Source organism: Balaenoptera ricei, chromosome 8, assembly GCF_028023285.1.
Source record: "Balaenoptera ricei isolate mBalRic1 chromosome 8, mBalRic1.hap2, whole genome shotgun sequence".
Taxonomy (NCBI): domain Eukaryota; kingdom Metazoa; phylum Chordata; class Mammalia; order Artiodactyla; family Balaenopteridae; genus Balaenoptera; species Balaenoptera ricei.
Window position 1 is genome coordinate 34,283,915 of NC_082646.1, and position 26,081 is coordinate 34,309,995.

The following is a 26,081-nucleotide window of genomic DNA, read 5'->3' on the forward strand; positions in this document are numbered from 1 at the left end:
CTCCTGATCACATCTGGCCAGATATGATTTTTTCCTTTTGTGATTTTCTAAGATTGTGCCTCACATAGTCTTATCTTACCTTACATTACAGGTATTTGTTTATACTATGCATTTTTGTCTTTATCCCTGTTGGACTGAAAATTCCTGAATGCAATGACTGTTTTTCATTTATATGTGTGTCTCTGCCAGAATCCAGAGTCAAGGCAAAACTTAAAAAAAAAATTCAGGGCTTCCCTGGTGGCGCAGTGGTTGAGAATCTACCTGTCAATTCAGGGGACACGGGTTTGAGCCCTGGTCTGGGAAGATCCCACATGCCACGGAGCAACTAGGCCCATGAGCCACAACTACTGAGCCTGCGCGTCTGGAGCCTGTGCTCCGCAACAAGAGAGGCCGCGATGGTGAGAGGCCTGCACACCGCGATGAAGAGTGGCCCCTGCTTGCCGCAACTAGAGAAAGCCCTCGCACAGAAACGAAGACCCAACACAGCCAAAAATAAATACAAAAAAATAAATTAAAAAAAAAAATTCAAACTAGTAATGTCCAGTTTTGAAATCTGAAGACATGGAAGGGATATGAGCAAGGATGCGCTCATTATCAACATAAACTCCTTAACAATCTTCTAATTAGGCTACATATCTAAAATTATTTGACGAGTAGTGCACTGATGCTTGTTTCTGTTCCCACGACTGATGAAATACTCTCAATGTAGAAATCTTTATATTATGATTTTTTAAATGAGAGGATATTTTGCTTGATTCTAATAAAACATCTTATAATTAAAAGTTGATTGGGGAGAAAAACTCCCTAAAAGCCAATCTCAAGAAAAATTAATATCAATACAGGATTCTTACATATACACTCATGAAATTTCCTAAAACAAGAAAAAACAAAAATAAAAGCTCTGAAAATACTTACTAAAAGTGGTCTTATTTGTAAAGTACTTTTTGATGGATGGATTTTTGCAAATGGTTTCTTGTACATCTGAAATAATTATACCATGATATACAAATAATTTAGTTATGTATATTGAAAGAGAAGAATGACTAAAGATGGATTTTTGCAAATGGTTTCTTGTACATCTGAAATAATTATACCATGATATACAAATAATTTAGTTATGTATATTGAAAGAGAAGAATGACTAAAGAATCAAATATTAAATTCTGATATGTCAAAATATTCAAAATCGAGTAAGAGACTTTTTCTCCTATAGTCCCCAGAAACAGTCTTTATACTTATATTAGGTGACAAAATAGAGTTAATTTGATTAAAAACAATTACATAAAATTTATGTTGCTAAAAAGGCATTCCTAGTACTTTGACTATTCTAAACCAATCTTTGTTCAAATGCTAGGTTATCTTTTCTTTAAAATTTTTCTTTCTTCTTTTTAAACCAAAAGTGAATTTCTTTCTTGGAGCATCTCAGGAAAAAGGAGGAGATGTTTATTTAACTACTGAGGCACAAAAAAGTTTAGTAATTTGATGAGCTCTTGCCTTTTTAATGTTTTGGCTTTTGTCCATATAATAACAAGGGTCTGGGCAAAAGAAAAAAATTCAGGCAGAATCTTTTACATGAAGCATTTAAGATACGTGGAAATATCTAATGGAAAAAAAGAACCCTCCAAAAAAACTGACTTGAGGTTTTTACTCTTTATCTTCATAATTTTACATCTTAAACTTATAGCTTTAGTTCTGTATTGCTTTGTGTTTTAGCACCCTGCCTTTTATTAATATATTATTTAAACATTTTAATTTTGAAATTAACACAGAGTATATAAAACATATATGCATATCTTAATTAGTAATAATAAAGCTAATGTCTTGTGTAACCACTTAGGCTAAGACATTTGAACATTATCACCACTTCGGAGGCATCCTGGAGCTCCCTACCTCAACACTGCCCTGCGGATTGTACTCCCTTCCCTTCTCCACAGAGGTAACTCTCTAAACTGACTTTGTTTCTTTATAGGTTTAATACATATGTGTATATCCCCCAAACAACATTGTTTAGTTTTGCATGTTTCTGAGTTTTACATAAATAGTATTGTACTGTCTTTATTCTCCTGTGATTTGTCTTATTTTGCTCAAAATTATATGTTATTTGGATTCATCCATGATGTTGTGTGTAGCTGTAGTTTATTCATTTTCCTTGCTGATTAGTATTCCAGCACATGAATATACCACATTTACATACTTTTAATTTTTGGATTTTGTAACAGTGATGATCTCTATATACTTATACATGTCTCCTGATACACATGTGCAGGGTTTTCTCTAGGTATGCGTCTAGAAGTAAAATTGCTGGATTGTAGGGTATGTTCATGTTCAATTTATTAGGTGGTGGCAAAAAATTTCCTAAAAGATTGCCTCAGTTTACATTCCTACCAGCATTATAAGAGAGCTCTAATAGCTGTATGTCTTTGCCAACCCTTAGCATTGCCAGGCTTTTAAAGTCATGTCTTGGGACTTCTTCCCTAGCAGTCCAGTGGTTAAGACTCCATGCTTCCAGTGCAGGAGGCACGGGTTCGATCCCTGGTTGGAGAACTAAGATCCCACATGCCACGTGGTGACCAAAAAAAAATAATAATAAAGTCATGTATTTCTGATGTGTATATAACTATATCGCATTGTTTTATTTTGCATTACTAATAATGTTGAATATCTATCAACGTTTATTGTCATTTTCATTTCCTTTGTTGTGAAGTTCCTGTTCAAGTCTTCCCCCGCCCCCCCCATTTTTCTACTAAGTTGCCTTTTCCCTTATTGATTTGTAGGAGTTCTTTATATGTTTTGGACAAGAGTCTTTTTCCTATGTATTATAAATATATTCTCTTATTTTGTGGCCTGTTTTTTCATTAGTTTAATGATGTTTTGATATGAAGAAAAGTTTGTAATTTTAATATAGTCAAATTTATTATTTTTCTCCTCTATGGATTTTGATCCTTGTACTCTACTTAAGAAATCCTTCCTTACCCTGAGGCTAGAAAATACTTTCTTTTATTATCTCCTAAAAGCTTTATATATTTTCTTTCACATTTAATCTTTAGTCACCTTGTAACTGACTTTTATATATGTTATTTGGTAGGGGTTCAATTTAATTTCTTTCTATTTGGTATCCAATTGTTAGAATATGAAGTCTCAAAATGACCCCAGAAGTTCTTCATAGTTACCTGGGACCCAAGAACATGTTCTCACCTCATGTGAAAGGGGCTTTACCTAAACCCAATCAGTAGCTCCTTCTCCCAGCAAAAAAGGCTGCAATTTTTCACTTTGGGATCCCAGTCACATATTTGTGAGACTGATTTATATTGTCCCACACTTCTTAGATCCTCTGTTCTTGTATTTTCCCTCAACCTTTTTGTTTTTTCTCTTGATGTTTCAGTTTGGAAATTTTCTCTCACCTATCCTCAAATTCATTGATTCTTTCCTCATCTCTGTTGAATCTGACAAGCCCATAGAATACATTATTCATTTCTGTTACTGTGTTCTTATTTCTCACATTTCTTTTTTTTTAAAATTAATTTGGTTGTATTTCTTTTTTTTTTTTTTAATTTATTTATTTATGGCTGTGTTGGGTCTTCGTTTCTGTGCGAGGGCTTTCTCTAGTTGCGGCAAGTGGGGACCACTCTTCATTGCGGTGTGCAGGCCTCTCACCATCGCGGCCTCTCTTGTTGCGGAGCACAGGCTCCAGACGCGCAGGCTCAGCAATTGTGGCTCACGGGCCCAGTTGCTCCGCGGCACGTGGGATCCTCCCAGACTAGGGCTCGAACCCGTGTCCCCCGCATTGGCAGGCAGACTCTCAACCACTGCGCCACCAGGGAAGCCCTCTCACATTTCTATTTGAGTCTTTTGTATGGGTTCCACCTCTCTGCTGAAATTCTGTATCTGTCCATGTTTGTAGACTCTTTCCCATGTTGTCCACGTTTTCCACTATAACCTTTAACATATTAGTCATAGTTATTTAAAATTACCTATCTGAGAGTTCCAACATCTGGGTCATCTCTGTGTCTCAATCTGTTAATTGCTTTGTCCCTTGACAGAGTTTTTTTCCTTGCTTCTTTGTGTCTTGTAAGTTTTGATTGAATGTTGGACTTCTTGTTTAGAATAGTGGATACTGAGGTAAATAGTGTTTGTGCCTGGAAATGGGCATGTCTTTTCTGTTAGGCAATTGGTGTGTGTATGTATGTGTGTGTGTGTGTGTGTGTGTATCTGTGTCTCTGTGTGTGTGTGTCTGTGTGTAGTTAATCAACTTAGGAATTGAGCTAGGTTTGGGTTTTATTGTTGCTATGGTTACCTTCAGTACCCCAATGGTTTCAAAATCCTCTAGTGTTATTTTGTGCTTCTGCAGGAGTCATGGAGGTTTTTTTCCTTCAATTTTCCTGCTCTACTTTCAGCTTTTGGCCTTCCTGTGTGTCTACACAATACCACTAGATTCTCTCTATGCCCTTGCCTTTCTCCAGCTGATTTCTATTGCTTGTGTTTTGGTACTTGCTGGCCTTGTGGTCGGGGAGTAGGGGGATTTTTCTGTTGTCCTGGTCGAGGCTCAGTCTTAGGCATGTCCTCTATGCCTTCTTAGTCATCCTGCTCCTCCTTCCCATGGCAGTCAACTTTGCCTTGTATCTTTGGCAGGTTTTGCGCAAGACAATTTTGTGTCCCTCCTCCTATAGCAGGATACCTCTAATAATCTGGGCCCATGCCTCTTTCTTCCCCCTTCTCCAGAAGTAGAAGCTTACTTCTTTTACCTTTCCCCTACCCAGAGTAAGTCTTCATTTATGCCCTGGGGGCAATCAACGAAGTTTGCTACCTCTGTCCCAGTACTTTATGACCATTATTCTGTAGGAGAGAAGGTTCTGCATGGGGCTTCATACCATTCCTACAGTGGTGGCTGCTCCCCTTTTCCAAGCCTGCACCACTGAGAAAGGATTTCTCTAGTTTCCTGTTCTGCCCCCTCTTTTTCTCATGAACACACAGTGTAGGTTCATAAAGAAGAATCTGTGAGTGGTGTGAACAAGAAGAGTGTCTAGGCTCCTGGGGGTTTTATGTTCTCACAATAGTTCACATCTATCCTTTAGCAATTTGCTAAAAATTTATGAATAATTCCTAATATCAGCTTGTATGGAACCTGGCATTTTTTTCTCCCATATTCAGCCACAGGCGAGCCAATTGTCATGTCATGTCTCTCCTTGGAAGTTCCTGTCTTTCCTTGGATGTCAGGCTACTTGGTTGTGCTGGAACCTCAGCTCTCTAATGGGTTTAAGAAAACCTATACTTTTGTTGTTTATCTGCTTTTTCTTATTCTTAGTGTGTGATTGCTATATTCCAATTTTCTACATTTTAGGCAGACATGGAATATATACACACACACAGTAAATACACGTTTATTTATATATATGCATTATATATGAATACTGTATATATGAAAATACACATATATTTTTACATTTATTATATACATTTGTATACACCATCTTATAGTATAGTATTTGTATGTGTCCTTTTGTCCTATCTCTTCTATGATTATTTTTATCTCCTTTCCTGTGTTAATTTGGTATGATTTGATTTTTTTCTTTTGCATGTCACTTTCTTTCTCTAAGAGTCTGGAATTTGTATACTCTATTTCTGACTCTTTAGTTGTGACCTTAGTAATTACCATAGACATGCTTCATTTATCAACATCTAAAGTTAACCTATATCTTTACTCAATTCCTTAATAATACAAGAATCCTAGCACACTTTAACACCATTTATGTTCTCCAATTTATGTATTATTTTTGATAGGTATTTAAATTGTTTTCTCTTTGAACAACATACTACTTTTAAATTACATTTATTGTTTTATACAATGTTCAAATTTACCCTCTCAGACTGTCCATCTGAGATTACTTTTGGTTTGCTGAAGTACATTCTTTAGAATTTCCTTTAGTAAGAGACTGCTGTTGACAAAACCTCTTAAAGAGTTACATCCTACACAGACATACAGAGAGGTGAAAAAAGCTTGCATGTCTTCTCCCCTCATCTGCTTAATACTGAAACTTAAGTTATGTAAGCTTTTTTTTTTTTTACCCCTCTCTCTGTTTCTCTGGCAGTGTAAGTTTGTATAAGACGTAGCTCTTTGGGAGGCCCAACTTTAGGGTAGGAGGATCTTCTACAAGACTACTCATCTTAAGTAGGCCATGGATTTTGTCTTCTGTTCCCATTTTTCTGTGAGGCCATGAAAAGCAAAGCTCAATTTCACTCTGTGGGTTAAATGTTCTAAGAGAAAAGCTAGCAGCAGCACTCTCCTTATCATTCTAGGTTCTTATTTATATTTACTTCCTGGTCTTAAGAATTTCTTATAGCTCATTGCTATATTTATGATTTTTAAAGTACTTAATCCTGAATTTATGGTTGTTTTTGATGGATGGTCAGTACAGATAGCCTGTCACACTGCTGAAATGAAGTCTATTCATACATTCCCAAAAGACTGTTAAGCCTGTCAATCAAATTGGCATCAGCATAAATGAAATGAGTACAGTATACCTGAAATAGTATGGTATATTCAAATAAATTTTTGTTACATACTTGATTCAAGTAGGTGATAATCTGGATACATTTTGTATTTTTATTTTCAATTTTTAAATTAAATTTTAAATTAAAATTGTCTAAGTATAAAATTCAACATTTCTTACAAAAGGTGTTCTTCCATACTTACAGTGTAATCTTGCATTGAGATGATTAAGGGACTGTAGGATCTTTTGTTCTTCAGCTGATAGTGCACAGATGTTAAATTGCTGGGTTTTATTTAAAGTCAGATTTGATTTCTGTAGCTGCTTGCTATTCATGACAGTTAGAATTTCATCCTCAGGCACTGAAGCTTTCACTAGGTTTTCAGCCATCAAAAATTCAGAAGTACTGCCTGAAACTATAGAAACTTTACATTAACTATTCTTTGATCCCTTTTTGTCTTTGGGATTAGCCCTTATACATACTTAACTGACATATGTCCGTATGTATTCATTTCACAAACAGAAACCTAGTAAATCTTTTGTTACTTTGCATTTTATTTACCAGGATCTTCTATAGCTAGCGTTTTCCCATCTCTAATTTAAAAAAAATACTCAAAATGATGGCAGTGAGGTAATTTCTAGAGTGTTACCTGAACTAAGGAAAAAAATACATTATGTATATGTAGATTATTTCTGTTTTGCTTTTGTTATTCATTGGTAGTTCAAGGAGAAGGTGAAGTAGATTGTCTTTATAATAGCAATTATGATGAGTTATAAATAAGAGTAAGAGAAAAGGAACTTATGGAAATTTCAGAAAATTAGATGATCAGCTGAACAGAACTGAAAGCCTAGAAACTGACCAAATTCAATAAAAGAACATATGATCGAAGAAGTATCAAAGACGTGAGAGAAGGGAAAGATGACTCAATAAATTAGTTTGTTGTTTATAAAATAATCAATTTGGACTATCACTTCACATCATCTATTTAAACAAATTCCAAAGACATTAAAGAATTAAATTTAATGAATCAAACCATTAAAATAATCTAGAGGAAAAGAAACATTTCTAATTTTCTGCATTGGGAAATTTCTTTGAGTAATGGACAAATCACTAAGAAAAGACTAAAAACATGTTTATTTAAGGTCAGTCTTACCTAATAGATTTTAAATTCTGAAGGCCAAGACTTTTGTATGTTTTGTTAATTATTGTATATCCAAAATATTTAGTTGCAGGCAGGAAATTGGCTCTCAATAATTATTTATTGAATGAAAAAATGTAAAGTAAGACTTCTATATGTAAAAATAAAACATAAGTGGAATAAAATGCACATAGTAAGGTGGTAAAAACATTTGTAACTAACATAAGGATCAGAATCCTTGATATTTAGAGTTCGCAGAAATGATTAAGAAAATACTAAAACTCCAATATTTACAGGGAAAAAGAATATGAAGAAATAATTCACCAAAATAAATATACATAAACAATTAAGCCTATTATTAATAAAAGATGTACAAATAAAAACTAATTATATACCATTTCTTTGTCTGTCTTATAAGTAAATAATAGAAGTGATTCTACCTCAAGTTGGCATACACCCCAGAAGAATTTTGAATGATAATACTTTTCAGGAAAATGCTATAGGAATATGTATAAAAACCTCTAACAATGTTTATTTCCTTTGATCCAGTACCCATTTAATGCAGAGTTTCATTCAACAAATATTAATTGGGTGCCAATTAATGCCAAGTACTGTAATTTTAATTCTGGGAATCTAAATATGGAAATAATTGAAAAGTCTGAAAAAACGATGTAGATAGATGTTCAGTACATTACTATTTAGAATAAATTAAAAAACTGCCAACAATCTAAATGTGCAGGGTGAGGAGAACACAGGTCCCCAAATGGTAGTTTAACAGTCATGTAACATTTAAGTACTTGGGAAAATATGTATAAGAACAACAAAAAAGAAATCATTGGGAACAAAGCTAAGAGGAAAATGTTTAAACTAAAACATACCTTCTTCAATATTAGAAGTAGCCCTTGTGGTTTGTTTTGGCTCACTTGAACTTAGCTGGACACTTTGTCCAAAATTCTATAAAAATAGAATATTGAATCAGAATATAATTCCATATTTAAAATTAATGATATATTGACTTAACAGACTTTTACTTGCTGTTTATATTTTCAGCTGTCACTGTTCATATAATATATATTTTCTTTTTTTTTGGAGCAGAAATCAAGAATTACTGGAATAAGACCTTTCTATGATGCCTAAAGATTAGAAAAATGTTTTATGTAGATTTTGCTAAATTTTCAGATTGCAATATTGTCTTGGACATTTGAAAGAAGGAAGTAAGTTGGGTGGCAATCAGAAGTGCTAACTAAAGGAAAGGTAAAAAATTACCTTAAGGCTGGTTTATCCTTGTAAGGGTAAGTCACAATTATCGATAGTAGCCAAAAGCCTCTGATTATGTCTAATGCCAAGGACAGGTAAGTGTCTTCGATGACAGAACTTAAAACAGAAATAGCTGCCTCGATGTTGCACAGTACTGGGAAATGAAAAATATCAGAGCACTGGCAATTAGCACTCCCATTCAACACTCTGAGTGATACCAACTCTCCTTCCTTGGATATGGTCTACTTTGATTCTTTACCCCCATTCTGTTCCACTCTTAAGAAATGACTGTTTCTCTTAGATAAAATTGCCTGGCTATGACTATACCTAGCTTTTGTTCAGTCTAATTTGAAGAGTAACCGATGCAGGTTTCTTCAACAGCTCTGCTTCGATAGCTCTCATAGCCTTGCCTAAACTCCATTATAGACTTGAGACAACCTGGACTGAGACCTTGGCACAAAGTGGCAATTGTGCTTTACCCGTCTTTCACTGACCTCTTTTAGATTCTCTCCACATAGAAGTAGTGTCTGGGAAAAAATCCATTGTGATAAAATATATTTCCTAATACAAGGTGACAGGGCCGATGCTATAGTAACTGAATGCTTGTTTAAGCTCTTGAGTAAAAACAAAATCAAACCCAACCCAAAACCAAATATCAAAACAAAACAACAAGGATGAAAAAAAATAAACTTCAAAACTTTGTTTTGATTCAGGAACACTGACCTATTTTAAAGCTAACAAGACTTTGGTAGATGTATAAGTGGTGTGTGAGTGGAAGATGTGTATTATGTGAAAGTGGAACTGAAGCTTCTGGAAAGAATAGAAATGGACTCTAAAGACAGCAAGATAGTATGCAAAGGAGCAAGACACAGAAGAACAGAATAAGACACAGAAAAATAAAGATGAATTTAGAAAGGGCACTAATAATGGCATTTAAAATTTAATTTGTTCAATTTTTGTTATAACAACTACACATTACTTTTAAATTTAATATACATTAATAAAAATAAAGAAAAAATAAAGATAAAATTTGTTCACTTTATAGATTTTGAGATGTTTGATGTGGACAACATGGAAATTAAAAAGGAAGGACTTAGGCATTATTCTATGTGTAATCAGTAAGTTATGTTTGTAATTAAGTTTGTTATTAAACAGTAAAAATATATTGGTAATGAGACAACTATAATTACATAAATAAAAAACTAAATGACTTGTTTTGCTGATAAAATGAAATCATTGTTGATAATTCTTCATATTAATAATCATCCATATAAAAATCAATAGTTTCTACAGTATACAAATAATAGGACCCTCAACCTTTGACGTGGAGTATAAATTCTTCATAAAACACTCTATTTCCAGTTCTATTAAAAATCAGAAGTGGTATTTAAGGTAGAAACTTCAAGTGAAATGCTATTCACTCATCCATCTAGATTTTTTAATATTTGTAAATTTTATTTATTTATTTATTTATTTATTTATTTATTTATTTATTTATGGCTGCATTGGGTCTTCATTGTTGCATGCAGGCTTTCTCTAGTTGCGTCGAGCTGGGGCTTCTCTTCATTGCGGTGAGTGGGCTTCTTATTGCAGTGGATTCTCTTGTTGCACAGCATGGGATCTAGGTGTGCGGGCTTCAGTAGTTGCAGCACGCAGCCTCAGTAGTTGTGGCTCGCAGGCTCTAGAGCGCAGGCTCAGTAGTTGTGGCGCACAGGCTGAGTTGCTCTGCGGCATGTGAGATCTTCCCAGACCAGGGCTTGAACCCGTGTCCCCTGCATTGGCAGGTGGATTCCTAACCACTGTGCCACCAGGAAAGTCCCCAAGATTTTTTAATATTTTAAATTCAACCCTTGGATCATGCTAGACCTCTAGAAAATGTCATATTTAGGTCACATTTACTTAGCTCTCACAGAATTACATCCACTAATTTTTAAATCAACATTATTATGATTTTGACCTTTATTGAAGATCTCTATTTCAAACAGCACATGAAACTCCTTATTTATTTGTTGTTGACTGTTAATAGGGATATATCTATTATGAACTTCAAGGTCCCCTATAGAGGATTCTCAATGGAAAATGCCTTTTAATACAGTATACCTCATACGAAATCATTATTGATATCCCCTGACAACTATGCAACACCTTATTTTCCTTCTTGCCATGTCTTCCAGGAAGCTTAGATACCAACAGGATATTTAAACACACGGAACTATATTAGTCTTCATGATAAGCATACTTGCTTCCTGTTTCCATGGCTCTAATTTACTTTTCTTTTTTTTCATTTTTTAATGTATATTTAAATAACTTTGTTGCTAATAACCTCAGTTTTCCCAGAGTTGAGTATAAATAATAACAAGTAAAATAATGTGATTTCTTAAAGTTAGTTTAAAATATTCATTAGTAACTGATCATTTAGGCTAACTAGAATATAGTGTATTAGTACTTAGTGCAGTAAGCCCCTAGAATAGAGTCTGGGCTGCTTCACAATGGCTTTGGCTATATCATTTATGTTGTGGTGCACAGTTTACAGGAAAAGCACAATCCTGTAAGAATATTCTGTTTTCCAAGCAATTTTTCTCTATTGAATAAAGATCTTTACTAACACTCTACTTACATTCATCTGCTCACTGTACTTCTGTCCTACAGATCCAGGGTTTTGTCTTTTTTGCTCTAAAAGACTTCTGTGCTTATTTTCAACAATTTGTTTTCTTCTTGTAACAGTAGAATCTTTAACAAATGCCAGGACAATGTCAAAATTTACACATGTTTAGTAGACAGTATATACCCACTGTAAACTTCCAAGTTACCTTCAAACATCACAGAAAACCCTGTTTCTTTCATTCAGTTGGCAAACTTCTATTGAGCTTCTCTTTTATGTACTGTGCATGGCACAGTTACAATAAAGAGTTGAACAAAATCTCTGTTTTTGAGGGGTTTATAGTTTAGAGCAGTGACCTCTAAAGGTGGTGGTAGAGCACCAGAATAAATCACTGCTGCACAGGAAGAACATATTAAAATTCCAGTTTAAATTTATTATCTAAAAATTAGAAATTTAAACTTTACTATGGTAATATATGATTGACACTGGCATCTTTGTCAGTTTGCAAGGTAGATGGTCATATACTGCATACAGTAAACAAAGTTATCTTGGAGGAACAGTAGAGGTTCTAACTCTGTTCATGGGAATAGAGTTTTTACTGAGAGTTTTGCTGGAGAGTTCTGGATATGCTAATGGAGGGCAAGATGCCCTCCACAATTGTCAACTCTGGTTACACTGAGTGTGAGAATAAAAGTGACCTAGCAAATAGGAGAGTTGAAAAAAAAATGAATAGATGCTCACTGAACTATAATCCAGTATTAGCAAAGGGTTCACTTGAAATGTTTAATATTTAAATAGTTTTGAAAAAAAAAAAGCTTGAATGACTGAACATACAAAGATGTTCAGTACTGTAATAGTGAACAGATGTAATCCTGTTAATATTAGATTTTCCAAGTATAATTACAGAATTAAGAAGTATAGACATATACAACAAAACAGAGTGGTACTGGCACAAAAACAAACACATAGAACAATGGAACAGAATAGAGAGCCCAGAAATAAATCCATGCACTTATGGTCTATTAACCTACTTCAAAAGAGGCAAGAATGTACGATGGAGAAAAGACAGTCTCTTCCATAAGTGGTGCTGGGAAAACTGGACTGCTACATGTAAAAGAATGAAATTAGAACATTCTCTAACACCGTATACAAAAATAAAATCAAAATGGATTAAAGACCTAAATGTAAGACTGAAAATCAAAATGGATTAAAGACCTAAATGTAAGATTGAAAACCAAAATGGATTAAAGACCTAAATGTAGGACTGGAAACTCCTGGAAGAAAACATTGGCATAACACTCTTTGACAGAAATCATTGCAGTATTTTTTTGGCTTTGTCTCCTAAAGCAAAGGAAATAAGAGCAAAAATAAACAAATGGAATCCAATTAAACTTAAAAGCTTTTGCACAGCAAAGGAAACCATCAACAAAATGAAAAGACAACCTCATGAATGGGAGAAAATACTTGTAAATCATATGACCAATAAGGGGTTAATATCTAAAATATATAAATAGCTCATACAACTCAACAGCAAAAACAAAAAACCCAACCAAAAAAAAAAAAAAACAAAAAAAAACCCAAGCTGAAGACCTGCACAGATATTTTTCCAAAGAAGACATATGGATGGCCAACAGGAATATGAAAAGATGCTCAACATCACTTTAGAATTAGTAGAGAAATGCACATCAAATCCACAATGAAGTATCACCTCACACCTGTCAGAATGGCTATCACCGAAAAGTCTACAAATAACAAATGTTGGAGAGGATGTGGAGAAAAGGGAACCCTCATACACTGTTCGTGGGAATGTAAATTGGTGCAGTCACTATGGAAAACAGCATGAAGGTTCCTCAAACAACTAAAAATAAAACTACTTTCACTCCTCGATATATATCTGGTGAAAGTGAAGACACTAATTTGAAAAGCTACTTGCTCCCCAATGTTCATAGCAGCATTATTTACAATAGCCAGGATATGGAAGCAATGCATAATGGAATATTACTCAGCCACAAAAAGAACGAGATTCTGTCATTTGCAATAACATGGATGGACCTAGAGAGTATTATACTTAGTGAAATAAGCCAGACAGAGAAAGTCAAATACTCTATGCCATCATTTATATGCAGAATCTAAAAAATAAAACAAATGAATCTATATAACAAAACAGACTCACAGATGTAGAGAACAAACTAGTGGTTACCAGTGGGAAGAGGGAATGGGGGAGAGGCAAGACAGGGGTATGGAATTAAGAGATACAAACTACTATGTATAAAATAGATAAGCAACAAGGATATATTGTACAGCACAGGAAAATACAGCCATCATTTTCAATAACTTTAAATAAAGTATAATCTATAAATATATTGAATCACTATGATGTACACCTGAAACTAATATATTATAAATCAACTATACTTCAATAAAAGCAAAACAATGAACAAAAAATAAGTATAGACATATATAACAATTTCAATATTTCTATCTCTTTAAAAACATGGCAAAAAATGTTAAAATTCATTACATTTTCCAGTGTTCCTCATACAAAGACCCCTAAGAACTACTACCTACTTTGATTAAATGTTAGAAAAATATTGGTTTCTTAGATTTTATATATATATATTTTTTTTCTTTTATCAGAGAAGGAGATCATAATTTTCATATGTTACCCTTTTATGCTTGAGCTATTGGGAAACTATATTTCCTAATATTTTTCCTGATCAGCTCAGACTCCGATATATGTTTACTTGATAATTATATTTACTACATAGTTTTAGTAGAAAAACTATAGGACTTGGAGTCATAGATATTTGAATGAAAGTACCATTTTTGCTATTTCCTAGCTCTTGACCTTGGGCAATTCTATTTCCTTCTTTGCAAAATGGGGTTTTAAAAAGTACTTATTTGTCAGGGTTGCTGTGAGGTTTAAATGAGACAATAATTGTAAAGGACTTAGCACTATAACTGGCACAGAGTAGGAATTCAAAAAAGGCAACCATCATAATTTATTTACCATAATTTCCTTTAAAATATCAAATCTACATGATGCTTTCATTTTCTGGAAGGAGTGTGAAAACTGAAGTTACATTGTGAAGTGGCTGGATAAAAAGAAAATAAAACCTTTAGTGAAAGAAATAATAGTTAAAAATCTAGGTTTAGATTAAGGTCTTTGCATTTAGCTTCCCATCTGCTAATATGGCTTGTGTCCATTCAATTCAAGAAAAGACTGGGTGCCTACTAAGTGCCAGGCACTGTTAAAACCTGGGGATAAGGTGAAGAATTACAAAAATAGTCCCTTGTCCTTAAAATCTCATGGTCTAACTGAAGAAGGGTTTAAATAGTTTAAATTTAAACTAACTCCCTCATTATATCCTCTTTATATTTATTCATACCTTTGGGAGAAGAAAAGAGTTGCTTTTCTGATATTTCCCAAGTCTTATCTATTTCTGAATAGGCAATTAATTTCTACTCGTAGGAAGATTTATGGGCCTATAGTCCATTCCCTTAGAGGAAAGTAGCTTCATGAGGAGTCAACCAGCTACTAAGGGCAAAGGCATAGTATAGAGAATTAATTTTCAAAAATGTTTAAAGGAATGCTATCATTTCTTCTCCATATGAAACCCTACATACATAACAGATAAAAGTAGGGTTGCCACTGTGTTGGAAAGGGAATGAGAGTGGTAGGCACACCTATTATTAGCTTATAACAATTAAATTTAACAAACATTTTAAAGAAGAATAAAGAAAAGTATTATAATCACATTTATTCACCTATTTAGAATAATTTAAACAACATTTTTCACTGTGCTTACTTTGACAGAAATTTTGACTGTAATATTGGGGTAATAACAGAATGATATGGGACAAGAATAAAACGGCATTCTTTGTCTTCCCCCTTTTAAACTAACAAGAAAAGTCATGGAAAAAATGGAGGTTGGCAAAAGTTTCTAGTTTTAGTTGAGCAAAGGTTGGGTCATTCGCTTAAAAGCAATAGCTACTAGATAGACAAGTGTACAATATTAAGGGTGATAAGTTATCTCTATAAAGCTGTTATTATTTAATATTAATATCTTATAAGGTGCACATTGCCGTATCTCAATAAGAGAAAGTTCACATGAATTTAAAAACTTGTACTTTTTACCTATAAAAATATACAAATTTATTCTTACCAGCGGCCTTTTCATTTTGACCCAGAATATTATGCTGTATTTTCCACAGGGGAACAAATTCTTCTTTAGTAGTTTTAAGAGTCACAGAGGAATGACTTTCTTCATATGTTGGACATCTTTGGGTGCAATATAATGTCCCGCCTTGCTGGGCAACCATTTGATTGCCATTTGAATGATTTATTTTTGCTAAAGTTTGGCACTCAGAAGAACAATATGGTAGAGATGGCATCACAATGATTAAGTCAGGACAAACATGTGAGAGTGGAAGACCACTTTCTTGATTCCACTGATTTAACTTGTGTTCTGTTGGAAGCACATGTTTTGAATTAACATAGTCACATGTACTGATGTTTTGAGAATTTTCAGGCATTACAGATTGATACTGAGATACTTGTATATTTTTACAACTTCTAATATTTAACTGAGATTTAGGAGGAGGATGAGGTACAATTAATTTACCCTGAGCTTGTAAAAATGTGTTGGCTTTGCTCGCAGAATGTGGTCGAATAACAGCGCCTTTTCTGTTCGTATATATAAAGCCTGATTGGACTTTAGCAGATCTTGTTCTTCTAATTACTTTTGCTCCACCCTTTTGTGGATTAGTTTTCTGAGTTTTAGAACCACCACTATTTACAGGGGATTTACTTTCCTCTTCTTTTGAGTCTGGCCAGGCTTGTTTAGCAATGTTATAACCTGAAGGTATAAAACAGTTCAAAGGCATGTGGTCTATTCCAGATCCTCCTAAAGCAGTGACATTTTCAGAGATAAAATCATCCTTGGGCTTTTTCTTATCAGCAGAATTCACAGAAGAAGCAGGAATAATACTAGTTATGTTGCTGGCAGCAACACTTTTAGTTTGAATGTGGAATGGTTGAGACCACTGTTGAGTTATTCCTATTCTATTTTTCAGTGAATGATTATCTTCAACATTTTTTTCTGTATCTTCAGTTTCATCAAACCATCTCAGTTTTTTAATAGTCTTTGGAATTTCTGCACTTTTCCCTTTTTCTTTTGTTAATTCAATACTATCTCTGATATCTGCTGCTTTTTGATTTCCTAACTTAAAGCCTTGGTTTGTAACTAGTGCCTTAAAATAATCATGTTTGTATTTAGATTCTTTCTTTAAAATACTTTTAAGAAACCTCACACCATTTCTCTCATGAATATTGCATTTCATTTTCTTGTGCTGACCAACTAAGTCACAATTAGAAATTATACTATACAATGATGTTGATGCTTCAGCTATTTTCTGTTTTTTATCTTTTGAGTCAGAGTTGTAAGGTATAAAGCCAGCTTGAAAATTATCTGAAAATAAAGACAACTCTTCCTCATTACAGTTAAAATATCTTATCTTTTCATCTTTAATGTCTTTCATTTCCCCTAACTTATCAGAACACTGCACTGGGTCAATTTCTTTTATATGTATACTGTTTTTTGGTAAAGGCCTAGCTGATTGTGTATTCGATGGCAAAACTAAAGGTGTTGCCACAGGTACAAATGAAGTGGGAACTGAAGTAGTTCTATTTTCTTGAGTCAATTCAGAATATTTCTCTTGGTCTGAAATTGTTGCCATTTCCTGGGTTGGAGAATCTGGAGTGGCCTGGGCTTTGCTGAATTTAAATGTTGGGCTCTCAGTAACTAATGGTCTCTCCCTTTTGAATGCTCCAGAAGTGGTGTCAGTTGTCCTCATAGCACTAGTTTCAGAGGTCTTTTTGCTTTTTTTATCTTTTACAAATATGGGTGGACTATATACAAAGGCTACTGAATTGTTAGCAGTATTTGTGGCTCTTTCCACAGTTCTACTCAGAGCAGATGAATTTTGTTCTTCACTATTAAGACATTTATGTGAAGGTAGAACATTAGGTTTACTTAAAATATCTGAGAAAGGTGTGACAGCCTGAGTGTTTGGATCATCTAAATTTACAAGCCAATTATTTATATGTTGAGTTTTAGAGAATGACAGCTTATCTTCATCAAAGCAGCTTAGATTAGTTGATTGCAGATTTGTGGATTTGAGGGAAATAGAATTCTGCTGCTGGATTGATGTGGAAGGCTCCTTATTAAGTGTTAAATATATTTCTTCACGTTCTCCAGCCTCAAGACTGTCTATACTTGAGAGGGTTTCAGAATTTGTTATCTGATTAACTTCATCACAAAATTTCTGAAAGAAAAAAAAGAACATTGTTTTATAGCTTAGAAAATTTTAAGTGCCAAAATTAATGATTCAACACACCATTGTTACTGAGCCCAATTCTATTTGGCATATAAAATAGAGTAGTACGACTACAAACAGTATAGGTATATAAATAATCTATATCCCTGGAGCAGTCCTCAGAGTGAAAAAGAGGGAGCCAACAAAGACTTACAATAAAGTGTGTTTGCCTTAATTTCTTCACCTTAAAGTACTAATAATTACTCAATTATCCTAGCCATAGTTATAGCTTAAAAAATAATTTTGCTATTGCTATTCCATTCAGAGAATAGAGTTTCTTGAAGATTTCATAATGGCATGTGAAATTCTGAAAAATAGTTATTTACAAATGGTATTTTTTTCCTGAAACCTTCACTGGACTTGAACGAGGCTCCTAAAAGCCCTATGACTCTAATATGAGCTTCCTATTGGTAAGGCTACATCTTTTTATAAAAGTTAATCTCATGGTCTGTATAATAGAGTTCTCAACTCTGGCTGCATATTAGAACCACATAAGAAGCTTTGTAAAAACATGCCAGGTCCTGCTGATTGAATACTTGGATGTGGTCCAGGTACTGGTGGTATTATTATTATTTTTAAATTCCCCAGGTAACTCTAATGTGGATTTAGGATTGATTTTAATGACTCGATTTTGGAGATTTAGCACAGTAATAATTTCTATGAATTCCTTACATGTTCTCATCACTACTTCAATGAAATTTCATGGAAATTATCAGTTTTTAATAAAATTTCATGATCACTTCAAAGTATAGTCAATGTTTAAAACTATTTCTAATTTCTTACATATATAACATGTTTAGAATGAATTAATCTCTATCACATATGTAGAAATAAATTCAAGAAGACTTTAAATTGTTAATCTAGTCAAGAAGTTAAATGGACTCAAAGAAAATTAGTTCCCTTAAAATTTTACACAAATTTTAGAAAATTTAAACATTTTGGTATTAAACAAAAATTTATTATTTTTCTAGCCCCCCAAATAAACTGAGAAACCAATGAAATCAGTTAGAGATAAAATATTTTAGTTTGTATAGTTCATGCTTATTGATATACTATTGTGAAATGTTTTGAAAATGATTCATAAGAGTTTGCTATTACTAGCATTTACTCCCTGCCTGTCACATCCTTCAGTGCTGTGATATCTTTTTAAAGAGATGGTCACTCAACCTAACTAGAAAAAAATCAAAGCACAGCTCCTTCAGTGCCTGTTTTTGGAATTGAGTTATATTATTTGATAATGAGGCTCCTAAAAGCTCTATGACTCTAATATGAATTTCTTTGAGACTGCATCTAATGAGATATAGAAATCTGGGTTAGAAGGTCCTTCTAGCTTTAAGTGTGATGTTCATGGCTTTAAGATTTCTCTTCGCATAGGTCTGTGATGGCTTCATTTCCTAAAGCACCTCAGAAGAAGTTCAGCAACTTCTGATTTCACTAAATTATACAATTATTTCCCTCAGAATTTTTCTTACACTAAAAAATGAAACATTATGATCAGCTTCAAGTTTTGCTTGTAAGTTACTGATATAAACTGTACTAGACTTAACATGCCTTGTGTTTTAGTTTTTAAATCAACTTTATTGAGATATACTTATCTACAATAAAATGCACTCATTTAAAATGTATAGTTCAATAGGTTTTGACAAATTATTTACCCATAACTATCATACTGAAATATTTTAGAACCTTTCCATCTGTTGAAATTTCCCTCTTGCTTCTTTGTAGTCAATACTTACCCATTAACAACCACTAATCTGTTTTCTGTCACTATAGATCTGAGTTTTCATCTGTTATCATTTTCATTCTGCCTGAAAAACTTCTGGGAGAATTTCTTATAGTGCAGATACTGGTGTAACATAGTTGTGTTCAGCTGATGTTTGTTTGAAAATGCTTATTTTGCCTTCATTTTAGAAGGACACTTAGAAGGACATTTTAGTTAGATATAGATTATAAGTTGGTTGTATTTTTTCTTTCTCAGAACTTTAAAAATATTGTTTCACTGTCTTCTGGCTTGAAGTTAGTATGGTCCATCTTATCTTTGTTCACCTGCACGTAATACATCTTTTTCCCCCTCTAGCTTAATCTAATTTTCATGTGCTTTTGTGAGGGGGGTGTGTGCACATGCACATGGGTGCACACTTATCCTTCTTGGAGTTTGTTGAGCTTCTTTGATTTGTGGATTTATAGTTTCATCAAGTTTGAAACATTTTCAGCCACTGTTTTCTTTAAACATTCCCTCTCCCCTTTGTGAGATTTAAATTAAATGTATGTTAGATTTAGATATTGTCCCTCAGGTCACTAACATTTTGTTATATATTTTTCCGTCTTTTTTCTCCCAGTGCTTCAGTTTGGATGATTTCGGTCCACTGATCTTTTTGTCTGTAATGCCTGCTCTGTTAAGTCCATCCAGTGTAATTTTAATCTCAGATAATATGTTTTCAGATCTAGAAGTTCTATTTGGTTCTTCCAAAAATTTCATTTTCATTATGTTCATTTTTCTTTAATTCCTTGAAAATATTTAGAAAGTTATTTTAAATTCTTGCCTGATAATTCTGTTATCTCTGTCATTTATGTGTCTGATTATATTGGCTAATTTTTCTCCTGGTTATGGGTCATATAGGTTTCTGCTTTTTCACATGTCTAGTAAGTTCTGATTGAGTGTTGGACGTTGTGAACATTATGCTGTATGTCTAGATTTCAATCTTCTTTAAGAAAGGGTTGGGTTTTTTTTTGACAGGTAGTTGGAATACCTGTGGAATTTTTTTAGGCTTGTCCAGAGGACATGTCCAGGTAAAAAGCTTATGTGATCATAGGGCTTACCTCATTTGTTTCCCTTTTTTTTCATGATCATATCTTATACTACCTGTTCTATACTGTCTAAAAATAATTGTTTCATATTATTTATTCAGAATTATAGTTGTTTATGGCAGGAAGGCACTTCATCATAGCCAGAAGAAGTCTCCTGCTTCACTTTTCTAGTCTTGCCACAATTGCTCAGTTATTGGATAAATTAGGCCAAGGTTATGAATTTAATCTTGATATCAGCCTACTAAGAATCTCATACCTGTGTGTAATTACTCATAAAAAATAAAGTGCATGAACATTTCAGGAAATTTAGTATGAACTCCATACTCATTTGTGGGAAAAACCAAAGTAAATACCATATTAGAGTCAGAATAGAGACACCATTTCTAGCTAATTGTGCCATATTTTCATTAAGAACCTAATGTCCATATGTATTATAATTTTCAAGTTGCTTTTTATAATCCAGTCTTTAATAATGTTACTTATATTACATTATACTTTCAAATAGCTTTCATGTTTTTCAGAAAATAGCATCCATGAAGCATATTTTTCTAAATATGAGAGATGGAAAAATAAGAATAAAAGCAGAGAGAAAAATGGAGTAAAAGGTTAAAAAAAAATACTAAAAACTTATTTCACTAGTATCTGTGATGAATTTGTGCTGATTCATCCAAACATACCCTTGGCTAGTGGTATACATTTCTTTAGTGGAGAACACTGCAAAAATGGGACAGAATTATTGCTAGATATTAAAATATTAATAATGTATTTAGAGTTTCATACTTGCAAACTGCTTAGATGCTGATCTTCTAGGAGTTTCCGAGTTTCCTCCAGTTTAAGCTGGAATGCATCTTTGTTAGTAGTCAAGTTTGCTTTGCTGTTTTCCTTCATTTCTTTATCACAATTGATTTTGGATAGGAGATGTTTCTGTTGCTTGTGATCATTTTTTGACAATGATGAAGGCAAGGAATTATCTATAACTCTGTGAACCATACATAAAAAATGTTTAGTACATTTAAATAAAGTTAGCATACATATGACATATTCATATGTATGTGTGTGTGTGTGTGTGTGTGTGTCCAGATAATCACATATAAGGATATTGGAGAAATATATAGACATATTAGAATGGGAATTTCAAAGAGTCAACAGTAGAATAAAAATGGATGTGAGATTACAGTGCCAATAAAGCACTCCGTCTTCATGTAGGAATATCCAATTATTCATGGCTTTGATTATTAAATCCTATTCCTCTATCTATTGTTTGGGATAGATATAGAAGTAATTCCTGTAGATGTATAGAGTCAGTCCTCAGTTCTTTAAGAGAATTTCTATCTGGATAATGATATGCTGCTTACCTTTAGTTCTGAGTTGATGTCATGGATGGTAGGTATCCCTATAACCCTAATAGAGTTGGTTGAAGATTCAAGCAGATAGAAAATAAAATTTCTTGTTAGGGTAGACAGGAATTTCCATCTAACTTTACTAGGTTTGGAAGCTTGGATTTTATTGCATGGAGGAGAGTGTACATATTTGTTTTCAGTTGTACCACAAATATAAGCATGGTTTTCACGCCACAGAGGGGGGTACCTTTATTTTTAGTGTATTAAAGTGCCATCCCCAAATTATTGTGGATGACATCATCTTCTTTTAGAATTTCGAATCTTCTGGAAACTTATAGCATGTAACATTTCAATATATGTACAAAGTGAAAAGAACAAAGGAAGAATTTTTTTTTGGGGGGGTGAAGTATATCAAATAGCTGACTGCTGTTGCATTAGGGCCAGTAGTGTGAATCCCAAGGGTACTTATTCCCAATTCATTGGAATTATTCCCAGTTCAATGAGAATTCAAATGTTTTGGAAGGTGACACATGGCCACATGTGACATATATCTATCTCCAATACCCATATATATCTTTATTTGGACAGACTGGAATAGTCAAAGTCAATGATTACTAGATTCCTGACTATAATTTTGTGACCACAGAGGGATCAACAAGAGCAAAAAGGTACTTAACACAAGTTCCTGAACACTGAGAATACGTTCCTCTCTCTCGCTTTTAGGTTTCCTACTCTTACATATTCCTTCCCCTTCAGTCACCCTTCCCAAATGAAATATTGCTAAATCTACAAAATATCTAATAAACTAAATTTATTTACCTTTAAAGTTGTCGTCTGTCAACTTTTTCTTCTCTATTTCTTTCTTCTCTACTCCACTTGCTTCTCTTCTCTTCTCTACTTTCAATTCATGAGGAGGATTGAAGGAATGGATAGGAATAAAAGGAGATGGGGAGGTAGAAAGAGAGGAAGAGTGAAGCATTGGGGGAAAGGAAGAAGAAATCATAAAGGAAGAAGAAAGAGGAGGAATTGGAGACGGGAAATCTAAATTTGTTGGAGGCAAATACAGAGAGGGAGATGAATGCAAAGGAGAGGAAAAAAGAGGGATAGATGAAAGAGGTAAGAATGGAGAGGTAGAAGAGGAAGGTGAAGGAGAGGAAAGAACAGATGAAGAGGAAGAAAACTGTATAGAGGATGAAGAAGAGGATACGGAAGTAGAAGGAGATGAAGACAAAGAAGAGGATGGAGAATGACAGGGAGGTGGATGGGAGAAAACTGATGTAGGTGGATGATCTACAAAGGCCTGGGGCAGATTTGACAATGTTATGGTTTGTGGGACAGATTGCTGGACTGACTGAAAATGGTCTAAGCTAGCAGGATGTTCAGGCAATGGAGTGATAGAAGAAAGAGTGGGGATTGGTTGATGAGGGGGATGACTGGACAAACAGGAAGACTTCAAAACAGGGAGACCTTCCAAAGGGGTTGGGGAAACAATCAGTTGAGCTAGAAGGGAACGATGAACAAGGGCCGGCATTAGAGTCGTTGGGGTAGAACATTGTGCTGGAAGGAAATGTTTGGGTCTGAAAGTTTTGTAAAATAACTTACTCTGTGAGTCAGAATCAGGAATGACTGGTGAACCTCGGGGTGGGTGGGGTAAATAGTCAGGTGGACCAGAAGGAATTGGGGCTGGTAGATGAGGGAAACTGCTAGAAAAGGTGGAAGTAACTGGGGATGGAGGGCGAGGAAGATATTTGAATGGGTAGGACAGTAATGGGGCTGGTAAGAAGTTCTTTGGAAGAGTAGAGGGGACAGATGGACAGATAGGCAGGGTATGGGGCTGGTGGGTGGGAGAAACAGTTGGATAGCTAGGAAGAATTTGGGAATGGTGGGACAGCAATGGGGCGCTTAAAGGAGACAGCTGATCAGGTAAGTGGGGATCAGGTATGGAGACAGCTGGACAGGCAGGAATGGATCTGCACAGGTGGAAAAGCATTTGAACAGGAAGTAGAGATACAGTCTTATTAAGATGGTTTTTTGATTTATTGGGCTGCCTCGAGGCTTTCAATTCATATTATGTTTTGTTCTGAGGGTCCATGCATGATGTTCTTCTGATCAACCAGTGTCCTCTCATGAGCTGAGAAATGTACATAGCTTACTTATTCAGGTTCCCCTTTCTCATTCCTTGCACTTAGAGTATTTTCACCTCTCAGAAGTCTGATAGTCATACAGATAATGAATATGGGCTAGAAAATCTGGTTTAAAGTACTGGTACAAAGGGCAAAAAGAGGTCAAATAGATTACTGCTCAGCTCTGGTCAGATTTCTCAGGGTAGCCTGTGGTTCAGGATCAACTGTCTCACCACAAATGCATGGATATTGGAGATAGATATCTAATAACATCATTTTAAAGTATAAAAATATGGGGAAAATATACCTTATTTTACCCTACGTCTACCAGAACGGTCAAGTACATTATCTTTGTGATAAGGATTTGGTTGTGATGGAAGGCTTTTATTTTTATTAGTCATTTATTAATATTCTTATATCTCATTATTTCCTAAGTAGCTTTTATTTTCATATGGACATAAGTCTCTGATTTTTCTTGAGGCTTAAGCATTGAATGCCCTCCATTTTTTTTCATACAATTTTTTTCTCCTTTAGATTATCACATTACAACATCTTAAATTATTTTAATCTACCACTAATATTTTCTACATTAGAATAATCATTTGTGAGTACTGATATACCTCCCCTTCTTTGGAAGCTCCCTGTTTCTTGACATTACTTTATTCTCTAACACATTTTAGGCTTATATTGTACAGAAAATGTATTTTTAATGTGCGAATAGCTTATAAGTATTTGTAGTTTAATTATATTTTCAATAAGAGTACATATAAATATTTCTATTAACCCAATACTTGATCTTTAATATTCCAAGCTGTCATATTTATAGTATAGCATTTTATAGTTTACAAAGCATTTTCACATACATTATTTAATACTGTTAGTTATCCGTGGAGAGGAGTTCAACTTTTAAATAAGTAAACAATAGTGTTCTCTCTATAAATTGTATACATTTGTTGTTTTCCAAACACATAAAATTTATGTGTGTGTACGTATAGGTAGATATAAATATCATGAAGTCATAGTCATAATAGTATATTACAATAATAACTGAAAACTCTGTATTCTAATTTAGAATGGAGATAATTTCTCATAAAACAAAGTTGATATAATGGTCTTAGCAAGATTTGGTATAATGATAACTACATATTTGTGCTACAGGGAAATCAAAGTTGTCTGACACGTTATCTCTTCTAAGACTTTAAGGAACTGTACATTGTTGAACAAATAAGTCTATCCTTTCATTCATAATGCAAAAGAGCTTTTTTAATTGAAAATATCTGATAACACAAAGGGTAATAATACACAGAAAAAGAAACCTAATAGTGAAGAAAACCTGTATACAAAAATGCACATTACTTCTATACTAAATGATTTGGAATTTTTTATCACTCTAAATTCCCCTTGACCCTAACCCCCCACCCCCACTAATTGTCTGTAATCTTCCTTTTCAGACAAAACTTTCCACAGAATACTCTAAAATTATACTGTGTTCACTGCCGCAACTTCCATTTGTTCCTTAACATACTGCTATGTGGCTTCTACCTCTACTGCTCCAATGTACTGCTTTTGCTAGCGATTAACTAATTGACCTAATTGCAGACCTAGACAGTTCTTGACCACTATCTTTCCTGACTTTAATTCCCTTTATTTCCATATCATCATACATTTCTGGTTATTTTCTGACTTCTCTGGTTGTTTCTTCTCAGGGTCTTTTTCGAGCTCCTCTTTCTTTGCTTGGATATGCTGGAATTTTGAGAGTTATGTCATCCTCTTCTTTGCTTATCTATCCATACTCTGTGTGTAATCTTATTTATACTGTCTGTGTGATCTTATCTGTATCTGTATGTGAGTGAAGGGTTAATAAAATCCATCCTCTGTGGACCAATTCAACTTTGGGTTAATTTTCTAACTCTGTTCCCTGGATTATTAGCAGGCCTTGAACTGTGTTT

The 26,081-nt window shown here is 34.0% G+C and overlaps 1 protein-coding gene across 1 annotated transcript in view; it reads right to left on the reverse strand.

The window, feature by feature from the left end:
* Positions 1 to 859: 859 nt before the first annotated feature.
* Positions 860 to 26,081, reverse strand: part of CEP126 (centrosomal protein 126) — a 101,742-nt gene continuing 76,520 nt past the window's right edge. The window contains 8 exon segments of the mRNA XM_059929889.1: positions 860 to 871; positions 916 to 945; positions 947 to 981; positions 6,692 to 6,901; positions 8,503 to 8,578; positions 11,499 to 11,611; positions 15,650 to 17,810; positions 21,450 to 21,648. Coding sequence (XP_059785872.1) covers positions 860 to 871; positions 916 to 945; positions 947 to 981; positions 6,692 to 6,901; positions 8,503 to 8,578; positions 11,499 to 11,611; positions 15,650 to 17,810; positions 21,450 to 21,648 — 2,836 coding nt within the window.